This window comes from Neopsephotus bourkii, unplaced genomic scaffold (assembly GCF_033783945.1).
Source record: "Neopsephotus bourkii isolate Nb327-2 ecotype Australia unplaced genomic scaffold, CSIRO-AGI_Nbou_v1 NB_962, whole genome shotgun sequence".
Taxonomy (NCBI): domain Eukaryota; kingdom Metazoa; phylum Chordata; class Aves; order Psittaciformes; family Psittacidae; genus Neopsephotus; species Neopsephotus bourkii.
In genome coordinates this window covers 10,981,709-11,001,046 of record NW_026901456.1, presented here as the reverse complement: position 1 = coordinate 11,001,046, position 19,338 = coordinate 10,981,709, and the positions used below count along the sequence as shown (strand labels likewise).

The 19,338-nt window shown below is 38.5% G+C and overlaps 1 protein-coding gene across 1 annotated transcript in view; it reads right to left on the bottom strand.

Annotated features, from left to right (window-relative positions):
• The window catches only part of MED14 (mediator complex subunit 14), a 39,617-nt gene that overhangs the window by 17,330 nt on the left and 2,949 nt on the right, over positions 1-19,338 (bottom strand). The window contains exons 3-13 of the mRNA XM_061359342.1: positions 12,531-12,636; positions 11,684-11,857; positions 10,780-10,909; positions 8,841-8,969; positions 8,356-8,463; positions 6,748-6,880; positions 6,060-6,210; positions 3,727-3,838; positions 2,964-3,089; positions 2,028-2,106; positions 294-453 (exon numbers count right to left, since the gene is read on the bottom strand). Coding sequence (XP_061215326.1) covers positions 294-453; positions 2,028-2,106; positions 2,964-3,089; positions 3,727-3,838; positions 6,060-6,210; positions 6,748-6,880; positions 8,356-8,463; positions 8,841-8,969; positions 10,780-10,909; positions 11,684-11,857; positions 12,531-12,636 — 1,408 coding nt within the window. The remainder of the gene's footprint in view (positions 1-293; positions 454-2,027; positions 2,107-2,963; positions 3,090-3,726; positions 3,839-6,059; positions 6,211-6,747; positions 6,881-8,355; positions 8,464-8,840; positions 8,970-10,779; positions 10,910-11,683; positions 11,858-12,530; positions 12,637-19,338) is intronic.

The window sequence follows — 19,338 nt, the reverse complement described above, 5'->3', positions numbered from 1 at the left end:
TTTTTCAAGATATTAGTACTGTGGCTAGGAAAGGGATCCAAGAAGAGAAAGATGATAAACTTTCAGGAAACATAAAGAGAATGGTTGCTGAGTAATTAAACTTTACGCCCCCCCCTCTCTATAAGCCTGACTCCTTAAAAAAACCACTGAATGAGAGAAGGGAGGGAGAGAGGAGAGTTGAGGATTACATTGGTGACTTGGTTCCTAATGACAGAGTTAACAGTGTAACAGACAAACTGTCTGGCATATCCATGACTGGAAGTAAAAGACAGAAGCATTTTTCAGCTACTTACAATGTAGTACTGTGGAAGGCGAGTGAGTTTGATAAACAGTTTGTGTTTGGAAAGGTTTCCCACTGGATGGCTAGCATAATTAGCTAGTTGAAGAGTTTCATTGCTCACTGTAGGCAGATGCTTTATAGACTGTTTGCAACGTTGCTGTCCAAGCCAGAACCTTGCATTGAAAGAAAGGCATTAGTACCCTGAGGCTGTCTTAAATTATTCTAGTATACTGCTGTTTAGAGCATTAGTGTCAAATTAAGTCAGTCATATTCTAAGTCAACATCTGTCATTGCTGCACAAGTTATACACAGAAAAATCACACAGGTTATTTGTGAGAAGAGTTTGTATTTTTTGATTACTATGTCCTTATTTTGTCTTCAGTTTGAGTAAAAGATAGCTGTTAATATAAGAAGAAAAGCCCTGAAATTTTTTGCTGAAAGAATGCATAAATTTTTATACACTATAATGTGTAATTGCAATACAGAAAACAAAGGGACAAATTAAAACCCATACAGATTACAGTTATTTTACAATTGGAGATCTTCAATTATTTTTTGATATGGAAAGGAAAATCTTTGCCCCCATATGCTGGTAAACAATACAGTAAAAACTAAAGCTGGACGTCATTTTGCATTATGTTATCAGCAAACTCATTCACCTGAGTAAGTCTGGACATGAAGAACCACATGTAAAACAAATTATTCTAATGTTTGGAACTAAATTTTGTTCTATTCTAATGGATTTTGGCTACAATGAAAGGCCAGAAAGCCTAGCTAAGCTTGAAAGGCACACAGAAATGTGTGGCTTGGTTTTCCAGTTAACCTTCCACTGAAGACAGCAGTGGAAAGTGTGGGTGCCGAGCATCCCTCCATCATGATACACCATGTTTATTCTTGTAGACACGTTATAGCTGTCCTAAAAGACATTTCCTGGATCTGTCTAGCTTCCTCAAAAACTGCAGCACTACCCAAGCAATTATCTCAAGTACATAATTTATAACAAAGGGAGGTTGATTAGTTTCTCCAGGGTGCCAGCACTTCATGCGTCATCATGCTTCTTTTAGAAGCAAAATTCTTCAAATAGAGGTTTCACCCTGCAATTAACTCAGAGTACTGGGAATTTCCAAAATGACGGAGCAGGTGGAACTTAAGTTTTCATGCAGATGCAAATTGCATTTGTATTACTTGCTACAACCTCTTTTGGTAGCCAAATGTATCTTGTACTTAAATCTCAGGGCTGTATAGAAGGAAGATTAGAGCTTTAAACCAGCAAGGGCTGAAGTATTAGCAGATAAACAGATAATATTTAAATCATCCTAGGCCAATTCCAGGTTTTTCCACTACATTATGAGAAGGGAGATGTCCTTGCTGAGAAACAAGCAGTTCAGTGGTAGAAACAGGGTGGAATAAAGGAGACAGAAAATAAACATGAACACAAAATGAGAACCTCAAAAAGCAAGTCATCTGCTACTGACTTGAAGGAAAAGACTTCATGCAGAGTATGTGCATACCAATGCATGAGGCTATGCGTAAGGGGGCTAAAGGAGGGCTATGGAATCAACTACAAGCAAAAACAGAATTTCCACCACCTACTTAGAAGAGATGGAAAACACTTAAGGTTGCTTAGAACAGTGAGAAAGTATATGCCCTACTGTGTAAAACACAAAGCCATGGAAGCATGATCATCCAAAATACAAATATGGTAGCTCACTTTATGAAAACGAAGCAAATTATTCAAATCACTTACTTGAGCTGCTGGAGACAAGGAATGATACGTTTCATATCATCATTAACAGACTTCTCTATGTCATCAAGTGTCAGTTGATCTGCAAGAACATCAGGTAAGTGAATGCTCTTAACATACACAGGTAAAAGAAATCTTGACCTTTTTTTTAATGTGTCTTATCTAATTTAACAATTAATCATAGAATCATAGAACAGCTCAGGCTGGAAGAGTCCTTGAAAGATCATGTAGTCCAACCTTCCATAGGAAAGCGAGCCTAGATGAGAGATTATCTAACACCTTGACAATCTCCAGTGATGGGAACTCCACAATCCCCTGGGGAGGCTGTTCCAGTGAATGATTATTTTCACTGTAAAAATTTTTTTATATTGAGATGAAACCTCTCCTGGTGCAACTTGTAATTGTTGCCTCTTCTCTGTGTGGCTCATTGTGAAGAGAGATTCATACAAAACAAATGACCCATAACGCTTGCAAAACCACAGCAGTATGTTATTAGGCAAATAAACTGAAAGAACTGACTTTCCTCCTTTCTTTAAGTAACATGAAACCTGAAGTTAAGACTTCAACAGTTAAGTCAAGATGTGTAAGGTCACATAATACAATCCTTTATCAGGCCCATATGAAATGACTGCATTCATTAACAGCACAACCCAGGAACCCCAAGTGATAAAGAATATGCATTGCAATGATGCCTAACAATATTTAGTCGGTTGTTCTCATAAAACATACCTAACTGAACCAGGACTCTTCAGCATAAAGATTCACTTCTCGGTTCCTTAAACTCAAATAGCTAGATGATGACCCCAATGGGATGTTCATTTGCATTACTGTTATTTACTTACAGAACTTTGCAGATTAACAGAATTGTTTACACAAAATTACTTCAGAACGAAAGATTTTTGTGAGATATTAAATACATCCTGCTTTACACCTACTTACCAACACCATACAGCATTAGTTGAAACATTCCAGAGTGGAGATCAACAAACACATGCAGGCACTCTGATCGACCACAAGGTTCCAGAATCGGAATTACAAGAGTTGGAAGAGCCGTCTCAATGAATGCTGAACAAAAATTTATGTCAATAAGGTTACACAGGATTCAAGCTCATCATATTAAAAATTAGTCCACTATAATCACAAAACCAGTTTGTTTTTATAGAAGCAACCTTCACTTGCACATTATTATACTGTTAGCATAAATAATACAAGAATTTCTCTGTGAAAACAGTGCTAGTACCAAACCAACAAAAGACAGACAAAATTTGAAGGAGGTTATTAATCCTTTAATATCTTCTAACTCAGAGTTAAAAGACACTAAAGATATAAGATCAATCCAAATCCCAACAGTTCCAACAACAGTTTAAGCAAAGTCTCATCCAAAGCTAGCTGAAGACAGTGCATGATTTGCTTTCAATTCTGAACATGTACAAGTTTTACAGTAGACAACATTTAACCCTTCAACTCAGACTATAATGTTCTACCAGGTTCATCTATTATATTGCATTTAGAGGTATAATTATTTTACAGTTATCAATACAGAATAATTTAAAGCTGTCCTGTTAATTCTGAACACATCTCCCTTTAATTTAAATAAGAAACATGAAAAAATTCTGAAAACAAGAAACAGTAAGAAAAAAGGAAACCATTCCTAGGCACAAATAGAAATACACTTGAAACAACTTCAGTAGAAAGCACATACAGTTGTCATTAATATTGTAGCTCTTAAGAATGGCTTTCAGCTCCTGGAGTTTTTGATGAGATCTTGCATGGACACTGTCTATTAGGAGTTTTTCTATTGATAGGTGGTCAATCTGTAAAAAAGGAGTGCACTTGAGCAAGTTCAAATTTGATGTGTAGACTTTATGCACTAGCATGCTGGAACAAAGCTACTTCAGAATCACTTCAGAAAGAATTTGCTTAGAACTGTGGTGAACCAAGTGAACTACTAGCTTGAGTATTTGGATTACTGTAAAAATACAACAAACTAACATAAGATTGTGTCTGTGCAGCAGGCAGTGGGAGGTTTTTTTACAGTAGACTAGAAGAAAATGCAAAAGAAGACATTTAACTTATGGTATTACAACTGCATGTGTAGAAATACTTGTTCTGGATTAAGGCTGGAGTATTTTCCAATTTAGCATGCATCTGTTTATCCAGTTACAAGATAAGAAAAAAGAACCAAGCAACCACACCCCCCAAAACCAACACTCTATTAGAATATGGTTGCCTCTACACAAACAAATATGTAGCTGTAGCATGAAATACAACACACTAGTCTTAGTCCTGCTAACAAGGTAGTGATGCAGCAAAAATGCAGCAGCAGCCACTACTAAACCCAGAAATATCTAAAGGCTTGCATCTAGAGGCTGTTGCCCTGCCAGTGCTGAAGCTTATGCCACCACTTATATTCACTGTAGCTTACTTGTGCAACCTAAATTAAAGCATTTGCATTTAAATCCATTCATATGACAGTCATATTATTTACACATTTTGAATAAACAAAGCTACAGATTACTGTAAAACTTTTATAGTTAGTATCACACTGCTTTGGAAACTTTTTAAGGTGAATTAAACTTGAATTTTATTCTAGCATGAGATAAATGCCGAAGGAGTTTACACCACAACAGAATCATACGGAATTTTAGTACATACTTTTGCATATAGCAGAATGATCTTCCCCTAAAGATTAGCTTTCCAAAGCAAGGCCCTAAAAATTGTTTTTACACCCACAAGAGCATTTCAACTCAGCAGCTGCTATGACTTAAATCTTCCTCACTATCAACTACAGGTTCTATAGCTATATACAATTTTCAGTAGGTTAATGTATAATAACCTCCTTACACAAACACATTTATTCGTGCCACTGTTTTATACAGTATCTTAAATAAATAGAAACGGTGTGCTATCTACATCATCACAGCTGAGATATTTAAAACACTAGAACAGAAGTGTAAATACCATAACTGGTATTTTTTTAAGCTCAGAGTAAATAGTTATAAAGGGAGTCAGCATTAACTTTGACAAATCTCAAATTTACAATAGCTTCATATCTTAAACTACAGACTGTAGGCCTGATTCAGTGACTTAGATCGCATCAGCTCCAGTAGAACTTCAGCAGATATTCTAGATAAAGCATATTTTCCTAGATGTAGGCATAAATACAGCATCTTCACTAAATTAACTGTGTATTTAGTAGCCTAAATGTGCTAATTTAGGTTATTAAATGAGTAAATTTAATGTACGTTTACTATAGTAATAGTAGAATTTCTAGTCTACAAGTATAGTAAAAAGCTACTATGCTCCACTAAGTTTCCCACATGCCTCTGCAGCCCCAGCATATGAAGTTTTTGCATTCACCATATAGAGATTTGTCTGTCAGACTTGGTAAACAGGATGGGCCGAGAGGCTCAAATACAAAGTATGTACAGCAGGTAAAGGCTATTGTCAGTAGAAAGTTCTGTAAGACAGGCCACATGATGTAATCTAGTTAGTAGTAGTGTAAACCCAACCTTCACCTAACACTTGTAACAAGCAAACTACGTTAAACTTTTCCGCACAAGATTTCCAAATCATAATGCAAGATTTTTGAAAGCGAATAGCACTGCTGGCTTGCCAACTCTAGCGACATGGGGAAGCTGACTTTCAGAGGAAGTTTATGCAGCATCTCCAGGAAGACGGAGATTAGAGCCAGTTCTTCCCTTTTCTGTCTATAAAGCACTTCAAGCCAGAAACTAACCATAAGTGAAATTTTGTTGCTGTTTCCCCCCAGCCTCAGCATTCTGTCTCGTAACTGGTATATAATGCACTGTGAAGTACGTGTAATTTTTAAGATTAAATAAAGGCCAATTAATTTGCAACAGCAATTTTAGGTCCCAATATAAATACTAACCAACACAACCTAGTTGAACTGTTCACTAGAACTCTTAGAAACACCTCTTTAAACAGAATCAAAGAGAAACAATCTGACAGTGCAAAGGATTTTTACGGTTTTGATTTACAAAACTAGATGCCTACTGCAAAACAAAGCTTTACCTTCATGGCTCTTTCCATCAGTTTGGAATCACAGGCTGGCAGTGGAGGCTCATGAGATATTTGTAAGGGTTTTGAGACATCAGTTTCATCAATCTTAATAGTGACCTTATGAACAGATGCAGTCCCTGTTTTCCTTCCAAGCACCTGTTGACTTTAATTAAAGAGAATAATTAAACCATGTAACTGAAACAGCAGAAAATATGTTTTTCAGTAGCTGATACTTGATTTTGAGAATTCTGGTTAAAAATAAGACTGAACTGAAAAAAATCCCAAACTTGTTTAATTTTACATTTTAACGCGGAACTGATGGTAAACTATAGCTACATAAAACAGTTTTAAGATGGCTGCAAATTAACCAGTCAGAAGAGCATTTGGATTGTGTTTTTTTTTAATTTTATCAAGTGGAAGTCAAGCAATAGTAAAAGACTGACAAAGAACTAATTGATTTAGACGTTCATGTAAATACAAGCTGAGTTGTAACTGTATCATTTTTTCTCCTGTACATTAATGTACATCACTCACTTCTCTGCAAGTCAAGCAACACTTTTAGGCACTTAATTACAAAATTTAGGAGTCTCACATCAAAAAGAAAGTACATTTCTGAAAATTATGGCTCAAGTTTAGTAAATGAAAACCCTCCTTTTATTTAATTTATTGTTTGCTAACAGCCCTTTTAAAATCAACTTACTTCCAAACAGAGAGCGAGAGACATTTCCCTGCATGATACCGCTCCACTTGCACAAGGTCACCCCAGCGCTCCCGAATCAGCATTAGTGTTTGTGAATGCAAGACTTCCAACTGAAGTGCTAAGCAGAAAGAGTCTAATGAACTGTGTTAAGAAAGTAAGACTTCCCAAAGGTCTGTACACTACATAAATCAATTTGCCACAAAAATGGACAGCAGCCATTGTGGAGACGGACTTGGGGGTGTTGGCTGACAAGAAGCTCAACACAAGGCAGCAGTGTGTGCTCACAGCTCAGAAAGCCAACTGTACACTGGGCTGTATCAAAAGGAGCGTGACCAGCAGGTCAAAGGAGGTCATCTTGCCCCTCTGCTCTGCTCTTGTGAGACCTCACTTGGGAGTACTGTGCACGGTTATGGTGTCCCAAAATAAGAAGGCCATGGAGCTGCCAGAACAAGTCCAGAGAAGGGCTGAAGCACCTCCTGTATGAAGACAGGCTGAGGGAGTTGGGGCTGTTCAGCCTGGAGCATGCGGTATGGAGAACTCACAGCAGCCTTCCAATACCTGAAGGGGGCCTAGAAGAACACTGGAGAAAGACTCTCCACTAGGGACTGCAGCGACAGGACAAAGCGGAATGGGTTTAAACTTAAACAGGGGAAGTTCAGGTTAGATATAAGGAAGAAGTTCTTTACTGTGAGGGTGGTGAGGCACTGGAACAGGTTGCCCAAAGAAGTGGAAAATGCTCCACCCGGGGCAGTGTTCAAGGCAAGGCTGGACACAGCCTCACGTGACAGTCTTGTGTGAGGTGTCCCTGCTCATGGCTGGGGGCTTGGAAATAGATTATCTTTAGGTCCTTTCCAACCCCAGCCATTCCATAAAAATCAAACAGGATGCTGTTTGAAAACACACTGAAGTACTTATCCAGAGATACAAATCCAGATAAAGATGTGCAAACATCAAATTTCTTATCTAAGGCAGGATGTTAGACAAGAGTGTCACAATAGTTTTGATTCATAGATTTTAGCTCTGATAATCTTTTAGGGAAAAGATTACTAACAAAGAAATTTAATTCACCCTATAGTTAACACTAACCCCATCTCCCATGGTCACCCTAGAATAACACGATTGTTTTGTTTCTGCAGAAACTGTTTCACTGAAAACTGTTTCTCATTGCCAAAAAATATGTCCTTTGCACGTAGCAAATAACTTCCTGCACACGCTGCATCTCACCTTATTTTTCACACAGGTGCAACACAGCACATCATCATCACTTCAGTGCAGTTCTTGGCAGCAAGAACTGTCAGCTCCCATGCCCTCCAAGTCAGTACTGTACTCTGTCTCTGAAATAAGCACATGCAGCCAGCCAGCAGCTGCTGCACTGACTTACCACAACCTGCTGTCCTGAATACCAAACCTCTACCTTTGTTAAGTGTGTGAAATCAAATTTTACATGCTGGCATCTAAGCATAACTGTTTCCAAGGCTATCATTTTTACTCCACATCCAGATGTTTCCCCCTAGCTTAATAGGGAATCCATCTTTCTTGCCTTCCAGCTACTAGGAAGAGCAAGGCTACATTAAAAAGCTCATTCAGAAGCAACTTTCAGAAGGATACGCAGACAGTTGTACATGTCCTGAAGTGGCTTTTCATCAGCAAACAGCCTTGACTGGACCAACTGATGGATGAAGTTGATCTGCATGCTGTGAACCAAGGCTCGACCATCTTTCATGAATTAAAAAAAAACAACAAACAACAAAACCCCAAACCATTAGACATCAGGAAACTAGGCTTTTAAATAATTAAATGAAGTAATAAATTGAAAAGAAAAAAACCCAACAATTTCCATACCAGAATTTCTAATAAAATAAAAAAATCCTCGGTTTACTCTAGAAATTTCAGACTACAACACTAACACAGTCTACCTTTGTTAAGGTATTAAAAGCATATAGAGCAAGGTTAAAACAAGAATAGTATATACAGCCTTATTATCCAAGTTGTGATATGCAGAAGACCCAGTATAAGCAAGACTTATACAACATCAGAGATGAACATCATGTTGAAAAGGAAGCGTTAACAATTGATTAATTTTTTTTTTTTACCACCAGTTTCCTTGTCTTCAACCAGGATTTCCAGTTTGAGAAGGCGCCAGGGGATGTCAGGGTCATCACCCATCACTGTCAAGGTGGCCTCAAACTCACCCTCAACTCGGAACTTCACACGGCCATTGGCTAAGGAAGAAAACAATGCTTCATTTCACTCAGCCTCTTAAGATCACAGAATCATAGAATGGTTTGGGTTGGAAGGGACCTTAAAGATCATCTAGTTCCAACCCCCTGCCATGGGCAGGAACGCCTTCCACTAGCCCAGGTTGCTCAAAACCCTGTCCAACCTGGCCTTGAGATGCCTCAAAACATCACTGTGGTAGTTTCACTCACAATGGATTACTGCCCTATGGTTTCTGCTCTGTTGCACCTGTTTCTGTGCAGCTCTGAAGATTTCACAGTTGCTTCTGCATCAGAATCAGTGTCAGTAAGCAGACACATGTACCAAATGATCCTGAACAGCAGTACTTTAGTCACAATAACTTGTTAACACTTGTGCTACTATAAGACAGAGTAACACTGAGCTGAGTACCAGCCTGACAAGTTACACGAACAAAATGTCTGGCTTAATTTTTCCAATTCTTTGCTACATCAATAATGAATACTTTAAACACTATTCAAAAGAGGTTCAGAACCTGATCTCAGCCTAGGCTGAAATCTAGCCCCAGAAGCACATCACATTGCAAACCATTTACTCAACATTACAATCTTATAACTCAATTTTCATGTGAGGAAGGTAATATTTTGCATAATTCATATATATGTGCACACAAGCAAAGATTATGCACGCTATCTAATCAATATATACATCCTCACACCTCTGTGGACAGTGCTATCAGTTTCAAGACCTGGGAACAAAGTTTGTCCAATTTACATAAGCATGGTCATAAAGAGAATGAGTGGCAGAGCAAACTAGTTAGTAAAAGTCCTTATTATAACCTATGGACCAGCCTTCTTCTCAGTCACTTAACAAAACATGCCATATACATCTGCAATTACAGACATATAGAAATCTTCCTATAGAAACTTTAACCATTTTAACTCACAGTTTCATTTTCAAAAGCATTCCAGGTATGCTTTTAAAACAAATTAAAGCCCAAACAAAAAACTAATAGTCACTGAAATACTTAGTCAACCGAAAAATCTGAAGAGCTCAGACATATATCTATTTACGGTTTTGTTAGACAAAAATGGCTCTAATGCTGGTACTGCAAACGTTCACATAGGGACCAATGAAAACTATACTCATCAATTTAAGTCTGTGAGATACAGTTTACACATGGCTAACCTTTTCTTAGTTCAGTGGACTAGGTCCATTTCTGCCCTATTCTCTGTGATTCTGCAGTAACCTAGTCCAGTTCATAGCCATCCTTCCTGTAAAAAGGGCCATCATAATGTCTACCACTACTTGGGCTAAATGAAAATAGAGATCTGAAAACAGACTAAGAGATGTGGCACTGTAGGGAGGCACAGAACAAAAGGCATGCATAAATACCAACAATTCCATGCATGAAGATGAATATTGAAAGAGATTTAAAAAGCAACACTAGAGTGACTTGTTTAAGATAAAGTTCAAATAAAGACTTAACAGTTTAATTAAATTGTATTTTAAAATAAGATAAAGCAGTTACATTGTTAAGCCTAAGACTCTTCCATAACACATCTGCTGAAAGAGCAAGAACATGTCTACAACCTTTTGCCATTACCTGCACAGGATTTCTTCCTGAAAGTAAATAATATTTCAGCAGTATTATCAGTGCTCTGATTTTTCACAAGAGGAAAACATATTTTGATGTCATATAGAAACAGGCTTGAAGCCTTAATAGATGAGCATGCCTAATGGTCTCAGTGAAGCTTTATTTGTTTTATCACAAAAGCAACGATTTTAAATAACCCTGCAATAATGTGTTCTTCAAGAAGTAATTCCAGTTCTTACCAACTGTAAGATTTGCCAGCTGTGGAGGAAGATCTGTAGTCACTAGTCGATGTCGAAGTATCTGGTTTAGCTGATGAAGTGTGGTTTGTTTCTCACTCTTTGTTATTGGGTCAGGAGGGATTATTTTATCCTGTTAAAATAAACACGAATAAGTCTGCATATCTCAGACATGTGCAATACATCAACAATAGTAATGGTGAAAACTAAACAGACTAGAAGCCTGAAAATATAAATACTACAGGCTGTTACACACAGAGTGATGTTTTGTATCTTACACTCAGATTTGTTTTCTAGTTGATTACATTTTACCTGAGACTGACCACTGAATAAAATTGATCAACTTGGGTCAACTAAATAAATTCAGGGCCTTACATCAGGCTAAACTTTTTTTAAATACTAAGATTTGAAAGTCAATCCTTATCTGTAACTATAGATCTAAGTCACAGGCACAACTATTTATATTACTTCACAAAATCTTGTCATCCTGCATTTTAACAGTAACAAAAGACAGAAGCATTAAAGAGAACTTTCAAGTATTTCAGTACATCTCTAAATACAGGCAAAACCTCTAAGAACAACAGATGTCCATATCTCCTTTTCACACTTCATTTTTCAAGGATGGTGGCTTAGCATATGCAAATATTTAAAGAACCAAGGAAGAAAAGTTGCTGCTCATCCTAGAGCAGAACTAGTTTAAATGGAGAGAATGTTTTACTGGGAAAGCATAACTTGTTCAAATAAGAAGTGCTCTGCATGAGAAAACTGTCTCTACAGAGACTTGGCACTAGGCCTGTATTAAACTATAGTTTCATTTGCACATAGATAATCAGTTTCACTAACATGCATTTGATACTGTACAAGGAACTTCCCCACCCCACCAGCAATGTATGGTAGCATTATTTACCCTAATGCAGGTAGGCAGACGTGGGTATGATCCAGTCGTCAGAACGTCAATAGCATACGGGATAGCAAAACTAGGTAGACGAGCATGAACCAAAGCATCTCTAGCTAACGATGCCAGACGATCAGCAGTGTCCACAAACAGAATAGCTTGCTGATCTAAAAAACTTGATATCATCTATCAAGGGCAAGGAGGGAAAAGAAATTAAGAAAAGAAAAAAAAAAAAAGGTGGGCAAAAAAGAATGCAGGAATCAATGCCCCTTTATATTCAGTTCATCTAGTGCACGTAACGAAGATGATTTTATCTGTCACTTCCAATTCAAGTAATCGGACCTTTAAAATATGGAATTAACATTCTGGCCATTTCTTACATTCATATACAAGGACACTTTAAATCTGCACGCCATTATTGATGCTGTGGAGGATCTGTAAAGCCTCACAGCTCTTCATCTGATGATTGCTACTGGAATGCAACCATACTTGTTTGTAAGCACTATGGGCTTGTTTTTTGCAACATTCTGGACTTTATTCTTATTTAACCAAGAACAGGATGAAAGTGACTAACACACTGATCACCATCTTCCCTGTGCTATTACCTAACTCCAAAGCACTGTTGAATCTGTCTAGACAAGCATTTCATTTTTTGCCACTCACGAGTTTTTAGGAACACAAACTGTTAAAAAGATTATACAGCTTTAAATAGGAAGAAACTGGTTATAACTTAATATTTGCTTGCCTATGAAATCATCTTTTTTTCATTTTTAACTTCTATAGTGAGCAGAAGTTAGGGTGTACCAAAATCCCATGTGATTTAGAGAATATTTCATATCAAACTCTGTTGCAAACTTACCGCACATTTTTCCACCTTTCCAGCATTATTAGCCCATTTGACCAAGGCTAACAAACGAACAAACAGTTGACGAGTGCGACTTGCAAACTGCACTATTTCTATTTTTCTGGAAAAAAAGCACATGTAAAATCAGTGCTCAATTTATACGGAAAGCTGCACTAAAACTATGCCAATGAAAGAAAAAGCTGCAATGATAACTTCCAATTGTGTTAATGAAGGCATCACTAATATATGGTTTGTTTGATTAGAACATGAAAAAAAAGCTCAGTGTTCTGAATATCTAAATGCTAACAACATACATAGATTCTAACCAACCAAGACAGTCTGGGGAAACAAAAAAGCATATTCACATGAATTAATTACTAATTTTAAGAGAAACAATTCCACAGTGAACTCAACTGAATTATTTTTATACCTTTTACAGGATTTCACCAGGCCTTATGTTTGAGTTTAAAGCAGACAAGGCAATATACCTAAGGGTTAAAGGACCTGGTAGTGACATTACAGTGACACAAAAAAACCTCAGAAATAAATCAGATACTGTACAAAATATCACTCTAGTAATTTTAGGATGTTAGGCAGTATGTTACAATATACTACCATTTTGTCAGGAAATGGGGGGGGGGGGGGGGGGCAGGGAAGAACACAAAAAACCTCCACCATATTTCTTTCCATTCCTACCTTGCAAAGAAATTTGGATAAGAATGAATCACTTAAAGTCAATATTCCTCCCACCTGCTGTTTATGAGGCAGTCAAAATGAGGCAATGTATGTTTGCATGTCTTAGGAGTTAGTTTTTATAAAAGAGAACATGAAGGAAGCACACCCAGATTTTTCCCCTTCATTACAGATCTATATTGTAGATGCATTAGACAAGACATGCACATCTACAATGTAGATCTGTAATACCATACACTCTGAAATACAATTTTATCTACTGTTTATAGAAGTTTTCCCCCCTTTCTACATGTTCAATTTACTAATATCACCATGGTTTTCTAGTTACTTTGAAAAAACCCCAAACCAAAGCTTTTTTCCTGATGGGGTTTTCTGGACTAACAAAAATGTGGACAAAAATACTACTAATCACTGCAACAAATATTGGCATCTACCAAACAGAAGTCACACTTTCTGATCTGATGTGGAAAACACATATTCATAACATAGATAGAGCCTGTTTCTGCTCTATCATCTGTTTGTAGCATATGAACATTTAGGCCAGAAGCATAACTGATACCATCTGGTCCAGTTTAGTGTATTACATACTACAAACATCATCCAAGAACTTGGGCATTAAGCCATTAACTTCTCTGTTTTCTACAACATGAGTTTTAAAATGGCATTCAGCCCAATACTAAATTTTCAAGTGGTGGACACACGGCTGTATGTACATACTGCTAGACCAGCTATGAAAACAAGATGCTGAGAACTGTGACAGATTCAGAAAGACGTTATGAGATTTGAAAGATTTCTACAGTAAGACTTAAGAAAGCCAGTAATTTCTCAGACAAACTCCATATAGAAGTTGCTAAAATATAGGAGTTACATCAATGTGGTGAAAACAGCACAACAGCAAGAAAAATTCAAACTGCTGTTCTGTAACCAGAAATCAAAAGTGTATCTTCCTTCCTCCCCCACGAAAAAAAAAACCAAAACCAACAGAAAAAAAGCACAGCAATTTAATAATGAAAATGACAGATAAAACTATACACAGTATTTCAGTCATCATGGCTTGACTTCGCGAACGAAGATTTGGGAAGGGCATTTACCCACGCTTACTACAAGCGCGCTGATGACTAAGAAGGCCAATGTGGGATAGGCAAATCCGGCTACAAAAAGCACAGCAGAAGGTCTCCTTGGGTGGAACAGGTGGGACACGATTCTTCCTGCGTTGTCTTTTCTCCTCGAGACTAGTTCTTCGTGAGCTCTCAAAGGAGTCAGCGGCATTATGTATGGTGTGCCTCCACGTCTCCCGATTGGAGGCCAAGGTGGACCACTGATGGTAGTCAATATGGCCAAGGCTAAGGTATTGTTTCAGGGAGTCCTTGTATCTCTTCTTTGGGGCACCTCTCTTGCGGCTACCAGTGGCAAGTTCACCGTAAAACACGATCTTGGGGAGGCAGTGATCCTTCATTCTAGAGATGTGCCCTGCCCAGCGCAGCTGCAATTTCAGCAATATGGCCTTGATGCTGGTGACCCCTGCCTGTTCGAGGACAGTGACATTAGACACATAGTCAGTCCAATGGATGTTTAGAATTGTACGGAGGCAGCGCTGATGAAAGCATTCCAGGAGTCGCAGGTGATGACGGTAGATGACCCATGATTCAGACCCATATAAAAGAGTAGACAATACAATGGCTCTGTAGACACTGATCTTTGTACTTTTCTTCAGGTGTTTATTACACCAGACTCTTTTATGGAGTTTTCCAAAGGCTCTATATGCCTTTGCTATTCTGTTGTCTATCTCTTTGTCGATCGTGGCATCCGAGGAAATGATGCTTCCCAGATAGCTGAACTGCTGAACTGTCTTAAGCTCTGACTCGCAGATGGTAATATGGGGATGGCGATAATCTTCTTGCGGTGCAGGTTGGTAGAGGACTACTGTCTTATTCAAGCTGACTTCCAGCCCAAAAACCTCAGCCGCCTCCGCAAAGCAAGATGTTAAACGCTGCAGAGCTGCTTCTGTGTGGGCAACAAGGGCGGCATCATCAGCAAAGAGCAGTTCACGGACAAGATGGTTTAGGGTCTTAGTGGGGGCCTTCAGTCGCCTTAGATTGAATAGGCTACCATCGGTACGATATCGAATATAAATGCCGTCTTGTTCGTCGAGGTCTGCTGTAGCCCTTTGGAGCATCATGCTGAAGAAGATTGTGAATAAGGTCGGTGCGAGAACGCAACCTTGTTTCACACCATTGGTTATTGGGAAAGGCTCAGAGAGTGCATCGCCATACCTGACTTGGCCTTGCTGATCCTCATGTAACAGAATAATCATTTTCAGGAACTTGGGGGGACAACCTAATCGTTCTAAGATCAGCCACAAGCCTTTCCTGCTCACAGTGTCAAAAGCTTTGGTGAGGTCAACGAAAGTTACGTATAACCCCTTATTCTGTTCTCTACACTTTTCTTGCAATTGTCTGAGAACAAATACCATGTCTGTGGTACTTCTATTAGCCCTGAAACCACACTGACTTTCAGGTAGAAGTTCTTCTGCGATAGCAGGTACTAGTCTGTTCAATAGTATTCTTGCAAGAATTTTACCAGCAATGGAGAGCAGAGTTATACCACGGTAACTTGAGCAGTCTGACTTGGCACCTTTTTTCTTATACAGAGTGACAATGGTTGCGTCACGGAAGTCTGACGGTATTTTGCCTTGTTCCCAACAGCACACAACTAGCTCATGAAATTTAGCGTGGAGTGCTTGGCCTCCATGCTTCCATATTTCAGGTGGGACTCCGTCAACCCCAGCTGCCTTGCCAGTTTTCACCTGCTGTATGGCCTTTCAGTAACTGTTCTGTTAATACCACATGTTTGAAATTATAGAACACTTGTTACCTCTACTTTGCAGAATCAATTTTACTGCCTTCCTTTGTCCTTCATTACAGATACAGGACATTATGCTGGACTGCACAAAAGATTTTATTCAAGGAAGACGAAACAAGGGGAGAGAAGTATTAGCTACAGTAGAAGAATAACAAGTTGAGGACCACCTAAGCAAGCTTGACATACAAAAGGCCATTAGACTGGGTGGAATGCATCCAAGGGTACTGAGGCAGCTGACCCATGCCACTGTAAAGTTGCTCCCTATCATTTTGAAAAGGCAGCAGTGATCTAAGTTCTTGATGACTGGAAAAAGGCAAACAAAGCAAACACCATGTCCTTCTTCAAGAAGGATCTAGGGACCTACGGGCCAGGTGGCCTAAGTTCAGTTAATCAGATTTATAGAACAAATCCTTCTAGAAGCTATGTCCACATAAATAATGGACATTAAAGGAGCCTGGGAACAGCCAGCACAGATTTGCCAATGGCAAACCATCCTTGATCAACACAATTGCCTTCAACAGGATGATCAAGGGGAGAACAGAAAACACATTTATATTGACTGCCGCAGAGTTTTTGACCAGACCTTGCATAGCATCCTTCAAGCCAAGCTGGTGAGATATGGTATGGGTAAGTAGACTGCAAGGTAAGTAAAAAGCTGGGTGGATTGCCACAAATGAAAGGCTGTGGCTGGCTACCACTTGGGTTTCGTTAATGCTGGTTACTAGCGGTGTTCCTTGAGGGTCAATACTGGGACCAATACAATTTTACACCTCCATCAACAACCTCCATGACGTAAAGGAATGCACCCCTTGGAAGTGTGCAGGTAGGAGCAGAGGGCCCTCAGCTGATTGGAGGAACTGGCTGACAGGAACCTCATGATGTTCAGCAAAACCACATGTAAAGTCCTGCATCTGGAAACAAACCTCACGTAACAGCACAGGGTGGGTACTAAGGTGCAGCTGGGCAACAGCTCTGCAGAAGTGGACCTGGGGATCCTGGTGGATAGGTGAACAGGCATCAGCAATGTGCCCTTGCAACAATGACAGGCTGCATTAGCACCAGTGCAGCCTAGGTCAAGGAAGGCAATCATTTGCCTTGAGTCAGCATTTGTGAGACTACATCTGAAGCACAATATCTGGTTTTATACTCCCTAGCCAAAAAAAAATACTGCCCTATGGAAGTGTGTCAGGGGCTGGAACACATGATACACAAGATAGGGCTGAGGAAATTGTGTTTGCTTCTGCTTGAGAAGGCTACTGTGAGATGTTACTGCCATCTTCAAATATGAAAAGGGGCATTATAAAGAAGACAGAACCAGACTCTTCTCAAAAGTGCAAAGAGCTGAGGGACAGTAGCCACAAACTAAAACAGTAATAAACCAGTTAGACATGAGGAAAATAAAGAAACACAGAGTGATGCAGTAAAAGACTCAAGCAGGTTGGCTAGAAAGGTTGCATGATTTCCATCCTTGAAGATATTTAAAACTCAACTGGATGCAACCCTGACTTTGAAAGTGTCTTTTACTTTAAGCAGAGGGTTGGACTAGGCACCTCCAAAGTACTATTTGAACCAAAATTATTATCCATGTCTATGAAGGAGTGAAATAACAGTCATTTTGTCATTAGAAAAGAACAGAACTCGATGTTTCCCAAAAATTGTCTCTGTAATTGCATGGTTACTGAAGTCATGTACAACATGTTTTTATAACAGCTCTGAATGCCTTTTTTTTTTTTTCTTTTTAATCTTGCATAGGTGATAGAGTCCTTACTGTGAGTTTAAGAAGTAACTAACTACTGCAAAACCAGCAGGGAAACTGTCTGGTTTTAGGAAAACAGTATGCTTATATAGTTCTTGGAAGTACTTTAACAACAGTTCTCTTTTAAATACTTCTCATCAGGAACTGTTCATTCAGGAACACAGGTGGAAAGTTTTACCTTATATTTCCCTATAATAGAAGACAGGGCCTTGCAAAGTCATTATAATCCAAGTTCCAGTTAAATCTTAGTTAATTACAGAATCAACTAGATTGGAAAAGCCTTTTAAGATCAAGTCCAACCACATATATATTATACAGCCATTACTGTATTTATATGCGTCTCCCACATATTACATTTTATTGGAGAATAAAAAAGGAAAGAAAGAATACAGAGCAGAAAGAGGTCTTCTTTATCAAAAAGTCTCTGGATTTACTTCAGGACTCAGCATTATTGATTTTACACAATGGCACTGATGTTTTTTTTTAACCCGACCACTTCCTTCTTATTGCAAGAGTTATTTATTCCTAACATTGATAACCAATAAATGAGCCTTTAGAAAGACGAGCAAAAATATACTATGATGCATAATTTCCTGTCAGTTTTTCTCACCACAGTATTTAGCTAGGCACTGTAGTAATGAACTTAGATTTTATGTGAACTTTATTAGAGGATAGTATCACCATAGCTTCACCAAAGTATGTATGCCATGTCACCAGGCTAGCCTGAAGAAACAGAGCTCGAACTACTGCTGCCATTACAGCTCTAAAACCTAGGAAAACCAGAATAATCTGGATAATTGAACTACATTCCTTTCAGATTTCCTCCAAGAGCTGGAAAGCCACTTCACGAAGAAGAATTGCAAGTGAAAGCTAACATGCATATGAATATTTAATTTCAAGACAATCTCAACTGCAGAACATTCTTCGTAATTACTGAAAGTTGTCTTGTTTTCCTTTACCTGTAATACATTGTTGCTTCAGACCTGTGTGACTCACAAAGTTGATTCCAGCTTTACCAAGAAATGCTAAACATCTAAATGGGAGAAGCTTCCCCACCAGTACGAGGGAGCTCTAGACCCAAATTGAATGTTATTTCCTCAGCAAATAGTGTGATAATTAAAAACAAACAAACAACACCACACACATTGTTTCTCTTCGTAAAATAAGATACATAAAGAAAAGGGGCACAAGGAATCCCAGGTTATGATTCCCTGAAAATGGGAATAATTCCACAACATGTTAGAAGAGTTCTGGAAGATTTGAGATAACCCTAGTAATGATCATTATGCTACACAGAATTCTTTATATTCTTTATTAGCATTCCTCAGAATATCATAGCTGCTGCACATCTCCAAAGAACGCTAGGTCAATTGGCATGTCAAAATAAATAAACAATTTTCTGACAAGCTCCATAACATTTATTCAAATAAACAAAAAAGGAAATCAGGATACTTCATCTTGGGGGTGAGGGAAAGGCCTGTTTGGGTCTCCTGCATTTGTTCTCTAATAATG